At 45.1% G+C, this 21,618-nt stretch overlaps 1 protein-coding gene across 1 annotated transcript in view; it reads left to right on the top strand.

Moving 5' to 3' along the window:
• Positions 1-10,992, top strand: part of TRIM33 (tripartite motif containing 33) — a 37,020-nt gene extending 26,028 nt beyond the window's left edge. The window contains exons 12-20 of the mRNA XM_062509797.1: positions 1,342-1,474; positions 2,109-2,172; positions 2,468-2,627; positions 3,347-3,693; positions 4,707-4,830; positions 5,804-5,878; positions 6,776-6,928; positions 8,581-8,631; positions 8,714-10,992. Coding sequence (XP_062365781.1) covers positions 1,342-1,474; positions 2,109-2,172; positions 2,468-2,627; positions 3,347-3,693; positions 4,707-4,830; positions 5,804-5,878; positions 6,776-6,928; positions 8,581-8,631; positions 8,714-8,926 — 1,320 coding nt within the window. The 3' untranslated portion in view covers positions 8,927-10,992. The remainder of the gene's footprint in view (positions 1-1,341; positions 1,475-2,108; positions 2,173-2,467; positions 2,628-3,346; positions 3,694-4,706; positions 4,831-5,803; positions 5,879-6,775; positions 6,929-8,580; positions 8,632-8,713) is intronic.
• The last annotated feature ends 10,626 nt before the right edge of the window (positions 10,993-21,618 follow it).

Below are 21,618 nucleotides of genomic sequence, written 5' to 3'. Positions count from 1 at the left end.
TCCAGCTTGTGTGTTCGCTTCCCTTTTTTCCACAAGGCTATCTTGTGGGAAGATATCAATAGAATAATTAATAGTGATGTATTTTGAGTGCCCTGAATGGTGATTTATTCAGGGTTAAAGCTGCCTGGAGTTTCTCTGATGTTCCTAGAAGGATCAGGGAGCACAGAGGGGACGTGTCCCATTGTCCCACAGAAGGGGGACACCAGCTGAGATAGATTTTGAAGTTAAGCTCATTTGGAGATGTGAAAAGCAAATGTAATGTACACATGGAGGCAAAGAAAGTAAAAGTAATGTGGTGTTTGGGAGGGGAGGAGGATGATGGCTCCATCCTGAGAATAGGACTTTTACATTGAAATACCCATGTGTAAAACCAGGAGGTTTGGTCACGATACAGGAAACAAAAATACATTTAAGTCAAGATTGTCTGCTGGAATACCAGCTGCAACTTTTCAACTCTTAAATGTTCAGGGCTGGTATGTTCAGTGTTCTCTGGAGGCTGCAGGTCATTTGTTAATGTGAGAATGGTGGGGAAGGAGGAATCCCATCTCAGTGTGAGCAGCCTGCACTGCTGAGGCTTTAGAACAAAGCAATAGTGTGAGTGGTTGTGGCTGTTTCATCAGACACCAAATGAGAAATTGTGGGATAATCCAAAGCATTGCCATGCAACTTCTAGGTGCACTGCAAATGCAGTATTCTGGTAAAATACTTTTTAGACCTGTTCACGTAATAGTTGTTATGGATTTTAGCTGGATTTACTGGATAGGAAGTGTTAGTCCTCCAAACTGCTGGCACAGTCATTAAAACCCACTTGGAATGCAGAGTGTTTCAAACACAGTACTCCATTTAACACATTTAAGCAGTTACAGCAATAGGGTCCCTGTTTCCTTGGGTTTAATAGGTGCTAAAATCTGTTTGAAAAGTGAGTGGGAGATTTCCCATCATGTTAAAGAAAGACAAGATTATGGCTTCCCTTAATATCTTAATTATGGAATAACTTTTGCAGCCTCAGTAATCTGGTAGTTCATGACTAACACAATACCATGTGTGTGATCAACACACTGTGCAGCTGGGAACCAGAAAGTTTGCAGTGATTTTATGTAAGTGCAGCCAGGATTGTACTGGAAAAAACTCAGATTTAGGAGCTTTTGAGAAATGTTACTTGAAGTTTCTGATTTGAAAGCCTGATCTTTGCATGAAACTGATAAAAATATTAGCTGATGTTCTGAGTCCTTGAAGGGAGAGGGGATTCCAGTAAAGATACTGATCACAGTTTAGAGGTGTGGAACTGGTATGAAACTTGAATTAGACCTCTCTGATTCAGATTTCTGTTTTTCTCCTTAGCTGGAAGATGCTGGTTCCAGTAGTTTAGATAATCTGCTAAGTAGATATATCACAGGCAGCCACCTCCCCCCACAGCCTACAAGCACCATGAATCCCTCCCCAGGACCTTCAGCTCTGTCTCCAGGGTCATCAGGTAAATCTGATGGGTTTTTCTAGGGATTCCAGAAAGGCATGGCTATTTATGGTATTTTTGTTGAAAATAATTGCTTCCTGCCAGAAGGAAAGTGATGTTTTAGTTAAAACTTGTTTTGCTCAGAAATAGATTCTTCTGGGAATTTAAATTTTACCCTCCTTTAGAGATGTCTTTATGATAACAAACTGCCAGCACATGGATACAGTGTTCCAGATACATGGAGAGACACTGTCAGGGTCATTCTGAGTGTAACCAGTTAATGGTAGAGCTTTTCTTATGCACATGAACAAATTAAGTCACCAGTACCCAATACTCAGTTATTTAAACATTGAAAATATCTATTTCTATGAGTAAGAATAATATTTCAGTAAGTAAGAAGTAATTTCAGTTAGTAAGAAGTAATTAGCATTGTTTGGATTAGGTGAAATAATTATTGGAACTCTTAAGAACTGTGTGTTGTCACTTTTTTATTTAATGTGATGTGCTGGATTAGTTGTGGTCAAAAGACTGAGAGAACAGCTGACTTAGGTGACTTAGTAAATGAGGATATTCCTGCAGCATTTCTGGGGTTACTCAGCACTAGTCAGTGAATGTAAACTTGTACAAAATCAGCTTCTGTGCTGCTTCTTTGCAGGTTTGTCCAACTCCCACACTCCTGTGAGGCCCCCCAGCACCTCCAGCACAGGCAGCAGAGGAAGGTGAGTGTCACATTAACACTGTCAGGCCAAAAAAAAAAAATCAGACATGAAGAATTCCAAAAAAGAATTGGCAGTTGACAAAGTGTGCCTTGTCATAACCATGACTGGGGAATGGAAGAATGCTAACATGAAGATTTATATTTTTAATTTTTTTTTTCTCCTGTGTCTTGTAAACTGGAGCTGTTGTAAATGTTCTAACACCCTTTGCCTTTCTTTTGGGAAGCAGTTAACTGAATTTATTTGCCCTGTTGATTTATCCTCTTTTTTATCTCATGATGTGCTGATGTCTTTGCAGCTGTGGCTCCTCGGGCAGGACTGCTGACAAAACTGGCATTGGCTTCAGGGCTGACCAAGTGAAAGTAAAGCAAGAGCCAGGCACAGAAGAAGAGATCTGCAGTTTCTCAGGAACAGTAAAGCAGGAAAAAACAGAGGATGGCAGAAGGAGTGCTTGCATGGTAAAGTTAGTTTATGCCCAATATGTTGTGTTTTTCCTGGCATCATGTTTAACAATTTGGAAAGGTGAAAAAAAAAGGCATTTTTACTCTAGAGCTTCATTCTAAGAGGTATTTTGTCCCTGGTAGTGCTCTGCCAGGCACAGGGTAGCCTGTAATGTAAATTTTATCTTTAATGATTAAATGAAGTGTAATAGAGAGCATTTGCTGCTTTTAATCCCTAATTAATAAAAGCTGTGAGTCACCCACTGATAGTGGACATTGCCACGTAGGTAATTGCATTCAGAAAACCTCCAGTCAGTCAGAAGTTCTTAGACCAAAGCATAAATCAAATAATTAGCAAACGAATATTTTTCAGTGTTTCCCAGCTGTGCTTGATTGAACAGGATTGTGTACAGGGAGCAGGGTGGTAGAGTTGATGGTTTTTTCTAATGACAATGAAGTTGTCATTATCAGCTTTTAATGACTTAGTGTGTTTGGCTTGTTATAGCATTTCTCATATTATATATCATAAGAAATGAGTGTGTCCCTCAAAGAAAGGACATGTGAAAAAGCAGTCTTTATTACTGTGTGCAACTCAGCTCTTCCTCATGATTTCCTATGGATTTTTGGGATACAAGCATGGTACCTTTGAATGGTGGGAGGCTTTTGAATTCCACCACAGGCAGAAAGACGCCGCTGTAAAATCAACTCTGGTTTTCCGTGTGCTACTGTCATTCCAGCTCAGCAGCCCCGAGAGCAGCTTGACACCACCTCTGTCCACACACCTGCACCTGGAGAGTGAGCTGGAAGCTTTGGGGAGCCTGGAAAACCACGTGAAGACAGAGCCAGGAGATCTGAGTGAGAGCTGCAAACAGTCTGGGCACAGCCTGGTGAACGGGAAATCTCCCGTGCGGAGCCTCATGCACCGCTCAGCCCGAGTGGCAGGAGAAGGCAACAACAAGGACGATGACCCCAACGAGGACTGGTGTGCTGTCTGCCAGAACGGGGGGGACCTGCTGTGCTGTGAGAAGTGCCCCAAGGTGTTCCACCTCACCTGCCACGTCCCCACGCTGCTCAGCTTCCCCAGGTACCGGCAGCAGCGTCGCGGTGTGGGCTCAGGTTGTGCACTGTGAAAAATGAGGTTCACTTTCCTGATAAAATTTCAAAAGTTTCTTGTTAGTCTCTTATTAACTTTTATTAAAGTAAAAGCATTCAGCCAAGAGCACACCTGCTGTTTTGGAGACACCCCTTAAATACTTTAGCCTGTTGCATATTTATAGGCCTGTCATGCATATTCTGACTTTTCTAAAAATTAATTTCCATATTCCAGGAACTTTTTGCATGGTCACTCCTTGAGTCTGCCTTTTTAGAGCATGTGTGTTTCTTGGCTGTGGTTTTAATTTATTTTTCTTATCAGTCTTAATTTGGGCTTCAATTAATGTGGTCTTCAGTTTCTACAGATGACCATCTGTAGAATGTAGGTGCTGGTAGCTGGTGTATCAGTGGCAGGTGTCTTCACTGGGTGTTACCCAACCATGCAGGCAGTTCCCTTACTACAGACACTTTATCAGCTTCTGTTACTCCTAAAGAAAACTGTATCTTAAAAACCATTTCAGCTCCACACATACAGTATCCACCCTAATATTTGTGAAAAGCCAATACCATAATATGTATTTTTAACACACACAGAACCCAAACTAATGTTTCCTCCAAAATCAGCTTATTCTGGGTGGTTTATTACACTACAAAAATATGACATTTTTTGAGTTGTTTGTGTGTAGCTGTTCAGTGTTTATCTGATAGCAGAATTCCATTCTGTTTATTTGTTTGTGTAAAGTCTCACCATTCTGTTGTGTGAAATTCAGTATAAGGCAAGGTGAGAAAAGTGTTATAAAGTATTAAAGAATCATATGAGGGCAGGAAAAATGGCCTTGACTGGCAGAACTATTTTGAGCATTAAGGGTCATTGCTTAGCTTTGGGTATCAAAGTCTTCACTTCAGTAGAATGTGAATCTGTAAGAGGGAGTAAAAACTATTTGTAGTCATCACTGATGGGAATTTATCCCTGGATGTCTGGAATAACTGTGTTTTTCTTTTTAGTGGAGAGTGGATATGTACATTCTGCAGAGACCTGAGCAAACCTGAAGTGGAATATGATTGTGACAATTCCCAGCACAGCAAGAAGGGGAAGACAGCACAAGGCCTGAGTCCTGTGGACCAAAGGGTGGGTCTCAAACTTGCAGGAATCTGCTTCCCAGGAAAAAATGCTTTCCCACATCAGCTACCCTCCACTGACTGGAGATGGTTTTGCTTTGGCTGAAGCAAATTAAATGTAGTCACGGCTTTGCAAAACAACCCAAAATGATAAATGAGATTTTTCCTGCTGTGGCCACATCTCCAGGTGTTGGTGACTGTGGGAGTGCCCCAGTCCATTGGGACTGTAATCACTTAGGAGCTAAAATTTGGCATTAACACAAATTCTGTATTTAAATGCATCATTTAACATGCACTTAATTAAAAGTCCTTTGTTTTTAGCATTGGTATCACCTTCATAAAATAGCTCTGTAAGTTTGGTGTGTTGAAGTACCTGTGAGAGGTGCTGGGAGTATTCAGGTGCATTCTTGGGGAATTGTAATGACCTTGACAATCAGAATTATTTTTTAGATTTTAGCTTTATTTTTATTTTTAACACTGTGTAGTATTAAGAGTATTATCAAATCAAATTCCTCTAAAGGAATTACAAGCAAAGTAAGGAAAAATGTTTCAACAGGGAATTTATAGAAATTCTGGCTCTGCTTTCAGACTGTTCAATTTTGTCTTGTGGGGAAGAGAAAAGTTTGTAGCTCAGTCCATTTCTGTTGCATGTGATCGTGATTGGACAAAAGCAGTTAAAAGTGGTTGTAGTTGGTATTTTATTTTTTCATTTGCAGCATATTAGCATGTCTCTCCATGCCTGACTTCAGCCCTAGGCTTTTGAGTAGGGGGGATAAAACAAGGAGGAAATCTGTGAACAGTAAATGGGGTTCTGCATCTCAACTCTGCCCTCCTAAGAACTTTACCTTTTTAAATTAAGTTGCATTTTAATTTTCTAGTACTAAGCTGTTAAAGTACAAGCCTGTTTAAAGTAGGGAGGTGTGAATTTCTGGGCTAGGGATGAATTAAGAATATTAATCTGACCCTGTTTATTTCTTTATAAGAAATGTGAACGCCTCCTGCTTTACCTGTACTGCCACGAGCTGAGCATTGAGTTCCAAGAGCCAGTCCCAGCCTCGGTGAGTCTCCTGAAAAACAGCTTGTGATTCATATTTGGTATAACAACCCTGAGAGTCTGGAGCTGAATTTGGGAAGGAACTGACTGCTTTCACCAGGAGCATGTCTCCCTTGATGAGTCTGAAAGTTCTGGCAGTCATCCAGCTTTTCATAGGTCTGAGAGGGAAAGCTGGGCTGAGATTCTGAAGCTTCTCCAGGCAGATGCTTCACTCCAGTCTCAAAAACAGGTATTTAAAAATAATTCCAATTTGCAGTTATTGATTGGAACAAGATGTCTTAGGATACCCATGAAACTCAAAATGCTTTAGGAGAGCTTTTTGTTTCTTTTTGGACAAACTTTTGAATGGGAGGAGGAAAGAAGCTGCTTTGACTCCTGTGTTTTCAGCTGTAAAAGAAGTAACTGTATTGAAAAGCTTTGCTGTGCTGTGAGGGACACTGAAAGGTGGAAAGAATCACAGAATCCCACAGTGGTTTGGGTTGGATAGGACCTTAAAGCACATCCAGTACCTCCCCTGTCATGGGCAGGGACACCTTCCACTGTCCCAGGTTGCTCCCAGCCCCAGTGTCCAGCCTGGCCTGGGACACTCCCAGGGATCCAGGGGCAGCCACAGCTGCTCTGGGCACCCTGTGCCAGGGCCTGACCACCTTCCCAGGGAAGGATTTCTCCCCAGTGTCAAAGCTAAATCTACCCTCCTTCAATTTAAAACCAATCCCCTTTGCCCTGTCACTCCATACTTCTATAAAGAACTTTTTAAACAGTTTGAGGAAAGGAAATTGTTCTGCGTCGCTGAACATGCCTGAAATGTGTGTTGAGATTAAAGGGTGGGTACCTTCAGTGTAGAAATTCAGCTGTGAATTCTGCAGCCATTCAGTGATAAATCACTGTTGGTTTTTTACAGATACCAAACTACTATAAAATCATAAAGAAACCAATGGATTTATCCACTGTGAAGAAGAAACTGCAGAAGAAACATTCCCAACACTACCAAACCCCTGAGGACTTCGTGGCCGATGTCCGGTTGATCTTCAAGAACTGTGAAAGGTTTAATGAAGTATGTTAACTTCCAATCTGAACACCATTTGTCATTTTAGATGAAGATTTATTTCAACCTGGTTGTGCAACTTCTCCTTTGAAAGGCTCTGCTTCCAGCTGTAACTTCTGCTTTTGGAGCAGATGCTGAATCAGACACTTAGAAACCAAATAAAACTCAAGGCAATTGCAGAGTAACTTCATTTTCAGCTAAACTGGGAGAGCAGAGGGAACTTCTAAAATGCATTCAGTGCTATCTGTGAGTGAGGAGCAGGGTGACCTGGTTACTGTGCATCAGATTGATTATAGAAGTGCTCAGGAAGTGCCAGAAAGATAACCAAAGAGTCCTTGACAGTGTCTCAAGCTGCCCAGGTAATTGTTTCACACTTCTGGAACATGATAGAATCCATTGAGAAACTTCCTCTACTGAGGAGAAGTCTGCCTTTCTGAAGTTATTCTGGTTTTACTACCTCACTCAGGCTGAATCTAGCAAAGCTTTTATTAACCTTCTTGCTTGAACTCCTTGGTAGCTGGGCTCTCACAAAAATCAGTTTTCAGTGGCTAACTTGGGTATGGGGTCATGTTTTTTACTAATTCTGCAATGATCCCATCTGATAATGTAAGGGATACCTTACACCTGAAATGTGACTTGGGGAGATAAATAATCTGAATGTTACTGCTAGTGGAGCAATGGAAAAAATAATCTGAATATTAAAAAAAAACCAAGAGGTGATATTGTGCTGAAACTAAGTAGGAGCTAAGAGGGTTCCTGATCTTTGAGATGCTTTAAAGCAAGGATGAGAAAAGGCATCACAGGGAATGGCTTTCTTCTGACCTTAGAAATGCAGAAATCGGCCAATATTTCTTATTTCTCTGTAAAATGTAACCTGGACTTGCAGTGTTGGGGCTGCATTTCTGTCCCTGTGCAGAAGGAAACTGAAGGAACTGCACAAAGCTACAATTAAAACCTCCCTGGGAAAAGTCAGGGTCAGTGATGTGATGCTGGAACTGCTCACAAGCATTTGGGACTTTCACAGCCCCAACTCCTTTATGTCCCTGCATTAGGGGAGGTTTGTGAGGTAATTATGTGAACTTCTCAATCAAGGCAATTAATGAAACATCCACTTTAGAGGAAAACATGCTGCAGCTCTTAGAGACCAGAGTACAAGGGAGGAAGTACTGAGGAATGTGATTTTTTTTTCTTGCTTTTTTTAAACAGAAAAAATGTGTTCCAGCTTGCCTGGCTCATGGCAAAAGTTGAGTCACTCTGACCTCTCACAGCAGCATCATGTCGAGTGCCTCTAAGCCAAATGCTTTTCCAAAGCAGAAATCCAAGTGGGGTAATCCCCAGGAAAGAAATCTCCTGGAGCTCTTCCCTCCAAAGGAGACTTCCCTACAATCATGTCCAGGCAACTCCCAATTTATCCTGAAGAAAGCAGTCATGAGTAGAAAATGGCTGGGAGCCACTGGTACAAAAGTTGTGTGTTCTGTTGAAGGTTTATTTACCACCTAAGACTGTTTTAAACCTGCTGCCTAAGTTTGGGAACTAAAGCTAACAAACCATAACAAACTGTGTTGTTGTTATGGCTGACTTTAGTCATCCAATCCTGTGCGATCTCGTAACTTTAGAAAGGATTATAATTTCATTTTTTTTGACTCTGGTATCCTTTTTAGATGATGAAAGTTGTTCAAGTTTATGCAGAAACACAAGAGATTAATTTGAAGGTAAGCGTTTCAGACCATGCACACTTGGTGAAGGGATGTGCATTTCCAACAGGTGAATATTCCTGTCTTCTTTCATCCACAGGCTGATTCAGAAGTAGCACAGGCAGGGAAGGCAGTTTCATTGTACTTTGAAGATAAACTTACAGAGATCTACTCAGACAGGACCTTCCAGCCTTTGCCTGAATTTGAGCAGGAAGAGGATGATGGTGAAATAACTGAGGACTCCGATGAAGATTTTATACAACCACGTAGAAAACGCCTAAAATCAGATGAGAGACCAGTGCATATAAAGTAATCTAATGATATGGACCTAAAATCTATTGTAAAAACTGTTATTTAAGTGTTCCTGGAATATTATCATGCCTACAGTGGCCATCTTGAAGAAGCTGATAGCTTTTTAAACAGTATTAGATAACAAAAAACACTTGTACAGAAAAACATTCTCATCAAAAGGGGAAAAAAACCTGTATTGTAAATTTTTGGTGGTTTGTATTTTTTTTTTCCTTGATTACTTGCTATATTCTTTCTTTTCCTGATGGAGGGGACACATTCCTCCTGGTCTCACAGACAGAGGTGGAGGAATGTTGAAGAGAAGCAGATTTGATAGGAGATGCTCCATGCACAGATAAGACTGTGTAGTGACACGATCTGCAGGACTGGACCCACTCAGTGACTGTATCTTGCATTACACTGCAGTGTGAAGTGTGAGCAAAGCTCTGAAATCCCCTCTGTGTCCACTCAAGTGTGTGTTGGTCATTGCTTTGATCATCTCATTGGAGCAGGATTGTGAATAACTGATCTTCTGTGTCAATCCGACTGTTGCCATTTTGCTTTCTTTACTCCATTTTATGTATAGCAACAGGAAGAAAAAAAATCATTAAACTGTTCTGAATGGGCGAATGCAGGAATGTGAGGTTTTGGCAGGTGAAGGGCTAAGCTGGTGGCTCCAATCCCTTTCAGTAGGACAAGGTGTATTTATTAAAGTCCTGTACCCAGAACATTTTAATGGCATCCATGGCAGAAGTCTCAGCGTTGTCATCTGTCCCTGACCCCCTGACGAGGCAGAATGTTCTGTCCAATATTCATTCTCTAGTTTTCTGTACTTAAAATATAGACTGAAGAGGTAATAACTGGTTGGGGTGTTTTTCCAGTCTTCCTAAATATCAGTTTCTAATAGACCACTCGGCAAACAATAACCTATTAACTACCAAATGTGTAAAATTTCCTGTATTCACTTTGTCTTATTTGTAAATAGTGAATTGAGATTTCTTGCAGGTCAGCAACATTTGCTGAACTGTTTTTAAGCTAATATGTATTCTTATTGATTGTTCCTATCAAGAAAAGATTTGTAATATATGCTATTTCTAACATTGCATTCATTTTGAGGTTCTGTCTTATTTTTCTTAGAGTACTTCTCAGAACTTTCTTCAGAAGCAGCTTGAGCAGTGAGGGAAATGTGCAGGAAGATTGGAATCAGTCTGAGTTTGGTTTGCCTGACCATCCATTGAACAAAGCACTTGCACAGGGTTTGGCCTCGAGTGGTTTTTGGTCCAAGAGTGGGAACAGAACAATTTCCCAGTTCCCTCAGTAAGCCCTGAGGCACCTCTGCAGTGCCTTCCCTTGCACTGCCTCCATCCCACATTCCTGGTTAGAAATCATGGAACCACAAGGAGTTACAGCTCGACAAGTTGTTTTCTTTACTGACACAAGTAAAGAAATACAATTTCTGGCCTTCATATTGATCTTGTTAAAGGAAGTTGAAGAATTTATGTAACCAATGAGCTCGAGATGGCAGGCTCAGTTTTTCTGCATTTGTGTGATCCAGCAATTCTGTGGGAGATCCCTGGGGGTTTGGTGTATTCAGCAATTCCTGTGGCATTGAACACACTTTACCATCATGGTAAAGTGAAATATTTTAGCACAATATCAAATTGAGAAATGCTCTCAGCAGTTTTTATGCAAATCACTGCAGATTTGGTTTCTTTTCTAAGAGCTAGGTCTGCGTACCTTGGGATTCTCCCTCTTGCAATAAATGAGGGGACTGAAGATGTTTGTAACTTCCAGCTCACTTCTTTACTCAAATGTTACACTTCAAACTCAAACTGGTTGTTTGTTTTTAATTTCTTAAACATTAACAGTGCTGTTTTAAGTTCATTTTTTACCAGTTTGTATGTGAAAAGAAATTCCACTTCAACATATTAAAGTGACAAAGAGCAACAGCTTTGCCTGTGGAAAGGCTGATGTGTGAATAGGACACTGGTAGTGACAAGGGATCATTTCATGGCTCTGTGTATTGCCTATTTATGCATTTCTAGTTTCTCAGCTTCATTTTGCGAAAGGAATATTATTAAAATTATCATGAAAATAAGATTCTGTGAACTCTCTTCACTCGGGGCTCCTGTTTTTATGGCACTTCTGGTACCTTCAGGCCTCACCTTATGAGCTCTTCCCTGGGCAGCAGCTGGGAATTGGATCCTGCAGAGACCTTGGGGATGAGTCAGAGCATGGGATGGGCATGGGGGGATCCCAGGTGGAGCTCAGGGGATCCCAGCAGAGCACAGGGGATCCCAGATGGAGAACAGGGGGAAGGACTCATCCCAAACCCTCCAGGGAGGCTTGAGCCCCCTGGCTGCTGCAGGAACAGGACCCTCTGCTCCCCCCCCCCCAGACCCCAGAGCAGTTTCCCAGTGTTTTGGGACAGCCTTTCCTTTGAGGTGGCTTCTTCAGCTCTTCACTCCAAGTGAAGAACTTGTCCAGCTCATGCTCAGCATCTTCTGCACACCAGGAGTGCCTGAGCTGGACTTTGCTGAGCCTGAGCTCTTCCCTTGCACAGACCCCACTGACCCTCCAGACCTGCTCCTCCCCCCCATTCCCCAGTGCTCACTAGGGTTATGTGGAATTTTGAATGTGTGCAAGAAATCTCAAGTGTTCTTTTCTACAAGGAAACAAAATACTCTCTTATTTTTTCTTCCCCTTCATATTTGAACTCCCAAAGCAGCAATTCGGTAATTGTTTTGAAAGCAGCAAAGTTCTCTTTGAAATTATTTGAAAGGGTAGATAAACTCTGCTAACCCCCTCCCTGATCCTGCAGTCTGGGTGTTCTCACAGAGCTGGGAAGGGTTTGCTCAGTGGAAACAAATTTTTGGTGCCTCTCCGTTTGTAACTCATTCAGGAGCAAATTACTGGGTTTGTATTAATGAGCCACTAATTTCCTGGGCATCTTCTCTGTGCCAGCTGCTGAGTGTTTTACCTGGGGAATCAGAGCACAGTTTACATCAGGAAATCCTGTCAAATTGTGATCCCATGGGGTGGCAGGAGGAATCTGACACTTGGTGCAACTCTGCTCTCATTTAAAATACTCCCAAAAATTTTGTGTGTCCATTTTGGCTGAGAATTTTTGTTGCCCCTGAAGTTTTAAGTTAAGCCAAAGAAGGAAAAGGCAATTTGCTTTTGAAATGAGAGTGCAAAGTGCCCAGTGTGAGTTGCTCACTGACCTCAGCAGGTCCTGCCATGGAATTCCTGGTGATGAGTGGGAATTCAACACCTAAATGGGCTCTGGGCCTTTATTTAGCTGTGTCCTGGAATTAAGTGGCCTAGAGCAAAGTAAAGCAGAGTTATTATAAAAAAAAATAAAAAGAGGGTTTTCCTCAGCTCCTGCAAACAGAAATGCTCAGTTAAGTGTGGAGAGGTTGCCTGTGGGATCTGACACTTCACTGTGACACTTTATGCTGGATGAAACATTTCAGGCCACTGGAGAAGTCCTTAAAATGAGCCCAAATTTCTGTTTTATCACCTGGTTTTGGCTGACCTGGAAAAGTTTAGATGATTGCAAGAGTATTTTGAAGCCAAGTGTGTGGTGTACAGGGAACTGGCTTTTTCCAGTTGGCTTTTCCTTGTTTTTCTCACTCTCTTCCTTGGAAAAAAAGCAATAAAACTGCTTTGTCAGCTGCCTGTCAGCATGACAGGAATCCTTTCCTTTGGATAATTATTTTATAAGGAAGTTTGTATGCAAATCACAAGCCTAGCTTTTAAAAACAAAGTGTGCAGCAGTTCCTGACAATATAGAATGTGGCATTTTATTTTAAAAGATTGGAGAAAGTTCCATATTTTTTTAAGAAGTAGCTGTTTAAGCAAATAATGGAGGCACTTTTTAAAAATAAAAATGTAAATGCCACAGTTTACACAGATGGCACATATGGATTGTATCTTTGGGTATGGTGATTTATTTTGTCTTCTCAAAGTGTGTGTGTGCAGTAACTCTTCCACCTACTTCGACTTGGCTTACGGGGATCCTTTTTTCTGTGCTTTCTAATCTATCAGGATTGCATCAACTTTCCAGTTAAGTTGGGAATCTTTATTTAAAGTGAATTATGAAGTGTATGAAATGCATTTTGGGCCTTATTCTGTTGAGTAAAATCACAGCTTGAGGGTGCTGCCTTTAGAATTTATGGAATTTCTACGAAGAGAGGTACTGGAATATTTTGTAAGCTGGACTTTGGCAGGATTCAGTCTGGAGTGAGCTCCCCTGGCACACCTGCAATGGGGGGGGGGGTTAGGCTCAGAACACCAGGACACATGTAAATAATCCTATACAGATTTGTGCAGTGCAAAGCTTGTCTTACATGTAAACATTCTCCTGGAAGGGTTAAATCATGGCATTTTTTTTGATTCTTCAATTATTTCCTGCTTCCAGTACTGGAACTGGCTCATTTTGCACATAATAAACTTGCATCGTCTTTTAATATGATTCTTCAAAAAAAAAAAACAAGTGCTGTTTCTGTGATAGTGTATTATCTGAATCATCCTATTTAACTTTTTTTTCTAAAAAAAGTTATTGTTTCTAATTGCTCTGTTTCTGTGGTTTTTTGCTGGTGTGTAATTAAAAAACAGAAATTTTTCTTTCTCTGGTTATTTAATATTTTAGCTGCCTGTAAATATTTCTTGTTAAGTGCTCTGGAATGTGCTGTAGAAGTTGTATTAGCTCAGTTTAAAGCATTGTTTGGAACCCATTTTGGTTGGTTATTTCTATTAAATTAGAAAAATCATTCTTTCAACTTGAGTTTCTTTCTTGAACATCATCAGATCCGGATCCACACCTGGCAAAAGACTTTCCTGACAACATCTGCAGTGTGGAAATAGGGTGAAACTTGTGCTGCAGGAGCCCAGGTGAGGCTACAGAAAATGATTTGTCACGTTTATCTTCACTTGGGCATGAAACTCCGGGTTTGGAGGTCTCTGGACCTTTTGCATGCAGTGAAAAAGCTGCACACCTGGAATTCTGCTGTGTTCCCTCACCTGGAGCTGCAGTTTGGTGGATGTGCCTTGAGCTGCTCCCCACCACTAGGAAATCCCTTTTTTTGGGGGGTGGATGTTGCTGCTGGAGCAGGGTCCTGCTTTTCCTGCTTGGAACAAAAGGCAGAGCTGAGCTTTGCAGATGTGGGGCTGGAGCAGGGACTTGTCTGGCTGGCTCTGACAGGAGCAGCTCCTGCAATGCCCCAGCTGAGCACAGCCCTGCGGGGAGGAAGAGGAGTGAGTTTGCACCTCAGCTAAAATCCCCTTGGAAGAATTTCTCTGCAGCCAGTGAGGGAGAGCTCGGGTAACCTGGAATGCCTCCCAGCCTGGGGGTGTGTCTGAACCTCCAAACCCAGGTGAAGGCTCTGATCCAGGCAGGTCTGTTATGTACCAGCAGCTCCCTCCAGGCTGTGGCTCATAACAAACTCCAATTTTTCTCTCACTGTTTGTTTATTCTCTAAGTGCCCGTGGTGGTTGAAGTGTCACAGAGGCTCCTTGATGAGAGCTGTGCTCTAGGAAAAGGTTCAGTGAGCTTCACTGAAGCTTCTGTTCTTGCTGAAACAAAGAACACCTGCATTCATTCGCTGCTGCCCTTGCTGGGCTCTGCTCCCTGCCCGGAGGAGCAGGTGATTTGTCCTTAAACCATTGCCCTTAGACCATTGCACTTCCAGCCCAAGCCCTGGCAGCAGGACGTGCTGCTGGCTCTGTGCCTCCCCTGGGGCTGCCAGAGGAGCAGCCAGGGGTTTCACAGCGGGTTTTGGTTTTGGTTTTGGTTTTGTTTCTCTTTGCCAGGTGCTGCCTGGCTGTGTCCAGAGCACTCCCAGCTCCTCCAGCCCATCTGCTCCAGCTCTTTGGGTGGTTGGTGTTGGCCCTTGTGGCTGGGCTGGCATCTGGCATTTGCAGCTCCTCTGTTTGAATCTGCTCAGGCTCGCTTGGATTTTCTTTCTTAATGTCCTGGGTTTAATTCTCCAGGTTTTAATTAATTCTCCTGGCTTGCTCCAGTGACACTGAGCTGTTCACCCCATCACATAGTGCTGCACTTCAGTTGCCAATTTTCATTTCAACCCAGGGTGAAAAATCCCATTCCAAAATCCTACCAGGGTTTAGAAACGGCTGCTAAACTGTTCACCCGCTTGCTGCTATTGTAGAATTCATATCTATTACAGAATCCCAGAATGGTTTGGGTTGGAAGAGACATTAAACTCATCCAGTTCCACACCTGCCATGGCAGGGACACCTCCCACTAGCCCAGGTTGCTTCAGGCCCCTTCCAACCTGGCCAGGGGTGTGGATGTCTCTGTAGACACTGATGATTTTGGAGTTATTGCTGACTGAGGGTTGAGATGATGAGTCTGGATCTTCTCCAGAGCACTGGCCTTCCTTCCCCTTATTAATCTCCCTCCCCATGTGAGCTCTGGGTCACTGCAGTGCATGCACAGGCTCACAGGGGCTGAGCTGCATTCCTGACTGCTCCTGTGTCCTTTGCTCAGTGCTGGTGGAGCAGATTGAGCAGAACAAAGCGCTTAAGGCTGAGCAAACTGTCTGCCAAATTACCTTCCAGTGCTTCCCATGGGCTGCAGCACAGTGCTGGCTGAGCTCCTCTTGGGTTAATGCTTAGGAACCACGATAATGTTTGCTAAATTAGCAGGGTTTGAAACCAGGGATACACATTCCTGCTCCTCTCATTAACACATCAGAGATGAGCACGTTTAGCACAGAACTTCGGTGGGCAGATGGCACAGGACTGGGTCACAGTGGCTGGGGGTGCTGGGGCACTCCTCAGCAAGGAGCAGCAGAGTGTGCAGGGCTGTGCCTGCTGCTTCATCCTGGCTCTGATGTTCATCTTCCACCCCTGGAAGAGCTGGACAGGGCTTGGAGCAGCTGGGGGGAGTGGAAGGTGACCCTGCCCATGGCAGGGGGTAGAATGGGGTGAGCTTTAAGGTTCCGTCAAAGCCAAACTGTTTTGGGATTCTGTGATCTGCTGACTGGCCCTTTTTGCACCCCCAGCACTGCCCAGGGACAGAACTTGCTGCTGTTTGTGCAGCTCAGCCCCTGCCCTCCCTCAGGGCCACAGCCACAAACTCTGAGGCTGGGCAGGATGAGCCACCCCAACTAAACCTGTCCAGCAACTGCCTGGGTGAGAGAGCCTTTACTTGTCTTGTATATCAGAGACAAACCCAAAAGCCTTTTGTGGTGGAAGAATTGCTCAGAAGTTGTTTGGAAATACAACTTTTGAGTTGTATTCCAATCCTCAAACCTTTTGAGGTGTTCCACCACGGTGGGAGCATGGGGCTGGGATACACCTTTGGGCTGTGCTGTGGACAATGGGATCTGTATTGCAGTGTGGATCTGGCTCAGATCACTTTCCTGTCGGGACAGAGAAAGCTCTGAGAGTGCCTGGAACACCCATTCATTTGGAATTTTCTTTTGGGGCCCTGTTCGGTGCAGTTCTGCAGGTGCCACCAGGCACAGAACAAGGTCTGGACCTGACAGGGGGTTTGCCTTTGACTGCAGAACGAGGCGCAAAATTCCAAACTGAAGTCTCGTTTCCTCTTGGAATTTGTGTCTCCAGGCAATCCCAAATGTAAGTTCTTTATCTTCTCTGTTTGCACTAAACCTTTCCAGAGGAAGGAGACGTTGCAACAACCAGTGCCAAGCTCAGGGTGAATTCTGCTCCCTAAATGAAGACAGCTCACCTGCCAGCCTGGGCTCTAACCAGCTCAAGAGCCCAGGGAAGCTGCGGGCAGCCCAAAGATGGGCCGGGAATCCCGGAGAGCTCCGGAGCACCAACCACACCCCCTGCGTGAAGGCAGGGACCAAGGCGTGTGAAACTCACGGATCCTGCCAGGAATCCGGAATTAAATCTCCTGCAGGCATCGCTCACCAGATGGTGCTGTTAACACAGCTCCGAGGGAGCAGCCGCTTTCCTGGGGCAGGAACTCTTGGTTTCGGGTTCTGCCGGTGGGGAGGCACCTGCTGAGGGCTCACCTGTGCTGTGAACCCCAGAGATCCCCCAGCCCCGAAGGAGCTTTGGAAAGAGAGATTTACTCGGAGTGAAAAGCTCCGCTGGGTACCATCCGCAGCCCTGCCGGCGCTCACCTGGGCGGCTCCACCTCGCTCTCTTCTCTCCCTGTCAGCCTCAAAGAGCCCCGGGAGCGTGAGCAGAGCTGAGCCCCGCACGGGAAAAGCTGGCGGTGTTGGTGCTGGGCAGCAGCCGTGCTCTATCCCCCCTGCCCTGGGCAGCTCCGTCAGGCAGGAATGCTGGGGAGGGCAGGAGGGGATGGATGTGAGAGCAGCCCTGCTGTCCCCTCCTCGCTGGGACCGCGGGGCACAGGGGCAGCTGGAGCTCTGTGCAGGTCACCAGCTTTGTCCTCTGCCTCTTGATGGGTGTAAATGAACCGTTCCCAGTGAAAAACCTCTGGTGTGGGAATGTCACCAGGTAGTGCCACGGAGCAGAATCACAGAACCAGAGAATCACAGAATATCCTGAGCTGGAAGGGACCTACAAGGACCATGCAGTCCCGCTCTTACCCCTGCACAGACACCCCCAAATCCCACCCTGGCCATCCCTGAGAGCAGTGTCCTGGAGCTCTGGAAGCCTCGGGACCGTGCCCATTCCCTGGGGATCCTGGGCAGTGCCCAGCACCTCTGGGTGAGAGGAGAACATTTCCCTGACCTCCAGCCTGAGCCTGTCCTGGCCCAGCTCCAGCCCTTCCCTGGCTCCTGTCCCAGTCTCAGGGAGCAGAGATCAGCATCTCTCCTCTCCTTCCCCCCACGAGGAAGCTGTAACTGCAGTGAGGGCTCCCCTTGTTCTCCTCCAGGCCGAGCACCACCAAGGAACTTCTCATTTGAAATCTCCTGGACTTCACTTGAGCCAGGCATGCAGTGTAGCTCTGGGAGCTCTCTGCACTGCTGAGACCTGTCCAGGAAGGAGATGCTCCTCAGCCACTTTTTATCTCTCCCAGTTTTGGTTTGGGATCCTTTCCATGAGCACAGCAGGTACCCAGAGCAGTCACTGCTGCTGCTGCACAGGTTTGCTCTGAGCTCTGAGCCCACCTGCAGGCAGGAGCCTGGGTCTGATGCTGCTCTTGGGCTTGTGTGTCCTTGGTGCTGAGCAGAGCTGAGGGCAGGGGAGAGCTCAGCCTGACAGGGGTCTCAGCCCTGGATTTTTGGGTCAAATCAGGCCCTGTGATGGACGTTGGGTGTGCTTATTCTGCTTGGAGCTCAGGACACCAAGTGTTAATAACAACTGTGGGGTGGGTTGGACTTCCCCTGTGTCCATCTCCTGTCCTGCTGCCCTGCACTGAATAGAAAGGAATGCTGTGACCACCTGGAATGAGTCAAGGAACAGGCAGAGCCAAAATTTGGAATACTGAGATATTTGGCTCTTCCTTCATTACTCACAGGAGAGCTGATGGGGCTGTAGGTACCTGTGTGTGGTCTGCAGCGTGTTCCTGGTTTACCTGCCTTGTGCCATGCTCTCCTGCCCTCTGGAAAACCTGATCAGAGTGTGTGATTCAATATTCAATATATTCAATATATTCAATCCTCTGCTGTGCTGTCTGGGATTTCTCTGTCCCAGCTAGGCGCCCAGAGCTCAATCTGGTCTTTGTTAACTCCTTCATTTCCCTGTTCCCTTACCCAGCAGGAGATCTGGTGTGCTGCTTGTTCAGGGGGTGACTGTGGACATGTCAAACCAGTTTAATATTCTGCCCAGTTATAATCAGCCTAATTCTCCTCCAGATACAGACCCAGGCTCCTTCTAGTGGCTCAGCAGAGCATCAGTGTGCCAGGCCATCTTATTTGCTGCTGGCTGTTGAAAACTAAATTCTGTGGGAAGTAATTCAGTTACACTGGTGGGTCTGGAGACTCTGTCCTGCCCTGTGGTTCTAAGGATCTCTGTCCTTCTTGTCCTTTCCTGAGTGATGGGCACAGCAAGTGGCTTCATGGGAAGGATTTCTAGGTGCAGACTCATGGCTGAAACTCAATTTATTTGGGCCATATTTGTAAGATGACAGAGTTTCATCCAAATCAAGACCTGTACCCTCAGTTACCTGATGAGTTACTTCTTCCTTTTGACCAAAGGATGCTCTTTCCTGTTTGTTCCCAGGTTCTCCCAGTCACAGAATCACAGAGTGGTTTGGGTTGAAGTGACCTTAAAGTCCATCCTGTTGCAGCCCTGCCCTGGGTGCTGGGTTCTGAGGGCAGTGCTGGGAGAGTGTCTGGCTGTCACCTCAGCAGATGAACTCAGCAAACAACTTTCTGCCAAAGCTAACAGCAGGGTGTCCTTGTCTCTTGTCATTTAGAGCCTTGGCAAATAATGTTATCAGTAAGTAAAGGTACTTCAACAAAAACAACAATAAAAAAGTCCCAGTGAACTCTTTTGGCCCTGGGATCTGATGCTGGCAGGGGCAGCCAACACCCCACAAAGAGTCCCCCCACACTATCCCTTTGCCCACTGTCCCAGTCTTTTCTCCAGAGTGAGTCCTCATAGGCTGGAACCTTTGTGTTTGGTAAAGCAGCCTGTCAATTTTCTTCTGGGACTGCTCAAGGCCAGGCTGGACAGGGCTTGGAGCACTGGAAGGTGTCCCTGCCCATGGGCAGCTGGCAAGAACACCTTTATTCCAGACTGATGTTCCTCTTTTGGGGGATATGGAGCTCTGGGAAAGAAGATGCAGCAGAAACCAAAGCTGGGAAAGGCCCACGTGCTGCATGGCTCAGCTGAACACAGTTATTTCTCCATGAGGGTCCTTGGGGACACGATTGCCAGCACATCTGTCATTTAGGATTCTGTCTGTTGTCACCTGTGGAAGGAGATTATTAAGTAGTGAAGTGATTGACAAGTGCTTTCTCTTTTTTTCTTTTTATTAATAGGAGTATTGCAAATGCTGCTCTGGGCTCCCAGGGGAGCTCCCTGCAGAGGATGCTCTGAGGGTGAGCTGGATGCAAACAGCTCCTCCGTGCACATCCACACGTCTCCATCCAGAAAAAAACACTTGGATTGTTGGCTGTGGGTCTTGTGGAAGAGGTTTGGGATGGTTGAATGGGATGAGCTGGGAATGGCTGTGACCCACACCACATTCCCAGGGGCTGGAAGGTGCCTGGGAGGGCAGGAGAGACAGGGGATGAGGAGACTTGGCTGAAGACTTGGCTCCTTGAGGGTGTTGGGTGGGAAGCAGCAGCCCAGGAAAAGCAGCTCCTGCACATCCATGCTCCTCTCTGGAGGCTGATGGAGCAGGTTAATCAAGGAGCTCTCAGGTTTCTTTTCACATGTTAATATTCTCCTGAAATAAAAACATTACAGCGTTTTCTCTCTGAGGCACAATTGTGCACTAGAGGTTTTGTTTTCCCTGTTATAAAATACTGCTATTTTTATTACTTGTATTTCCACTGGGAGAGATAAAAATAACCAGAATACAGCAAATACTTTGTTAGCACACAGGGGGAAGGAAAAAAAACAGCTTATAACTCCTTATTTCCCATTACAGACAGCAACATAGAGTGGTTCTTCCAGAGGGTTGAAATTAAGGATATCCTGCTTTGCTTTTTGGTTTCCATGAAAGCACTCATGGTTTAAAGCCTGGGTTAATTCCAAGGAATGTTGGGGCTTGGGACCTCCTGCCCTCCCTGCCAGGTGTTACTGGAAGGTGGCTGCAGATGGATGTGTTCAATCTCTGGCTGTGCAGACACATGGAATTTATCCAGGGCCTTTTATCCAACCCCCTCCTCTCTCCTGGTGGAAATGGTGCTGAGATAAAGCCATATGCTGTGTGAACTGGGGCTGTTTCAAGTCTAAAGATCCCTCATTTCATGGCTGCTGGAGCTGGGGATCAGTGGCCAAATCCTTGTCCTGTTCTGGAAACCCTGAATGGCACCTGGAGCCTGCTGGGATTCAATGTCAAAGGGCTCCTCCTGCTTCCCTAAGCTGCAGAGGCTGAGGAGGATTGAGAGCAAAAGCTTCCCAGGAATCTGTAGCACTTTATAACCAAGGACAAATTTTAATCTCTCTTCTGGGTTCTGACACTTTATTGGCCTTCAAAGAAAGTGCAGTCTTTTAAAAATGAATTATGCAGTGATGCTGATAGAGGTGTCCATGGCACAGAAGGCTGAGATGAGACCCTAAAACCAGCAGTTTTTCATCTGCTCTCAGAGGAAGAATGTGTTAATATTGATCATTAACATTTAGGCAAAAGTCAGCTTGAGCTTTCTGGACCAACAAAGAGCCTGGACCAACAAGGTCCACTCTGACCTGGGGGAGGTAGGATTAACTGTTGGAGACAGGCTGAGGAACAGAACTGGGTCTAATCCCAGTTTAATGCTCATTCCAGGGATTTGCTGCCATAATCTTCCTGAAATTTATGTCTTAAATAATCTCAGCTTGCCAGGCTGACAGAAGCTGACAGCCCTGGGTGGCACCAGGATGCCAAGAGGTGGAATCATGGAACACCCTGAGCTGGAAGGGATCCACCAGTTCCATCCAGTGCAGCTCCTGGCCCTGCACAGACACCCCAAACCCCACCCTGGGCATCCCTGGAGCATCATCCAAACTCTCCTGGAGCTCTGGCAGCCTCGGGGCTGTGCCCATTCCCTGGGGAGCCTGGGCAGTGCCAGCACCCTCTGGGGGAAGAAACTTTCCTGGGATCCAACCTAAACTCCCCTGGCACAGCTCCAGCCCTTCCCTGGGTCCTTGGGCAGG

Source organism: Cinclus cinclus, chromosome 27 (assembly GCF_963662255.1).
Source record: "Cinclus cinclus chromosome 27, bCinCin1.1, whole genome shotgun sequence".
Lineage (NCBI taxonomy): Eukaryota > Metazoa > Chordata > Aves > Passeriformes > Cinclidae > Cinclus > Cinclus cinclus.
The sequence above is the reverse complement of the archived record's forward strand: the minus strand, read 5'-3'. Positions and strand labels throughout refer to the sequence as shown.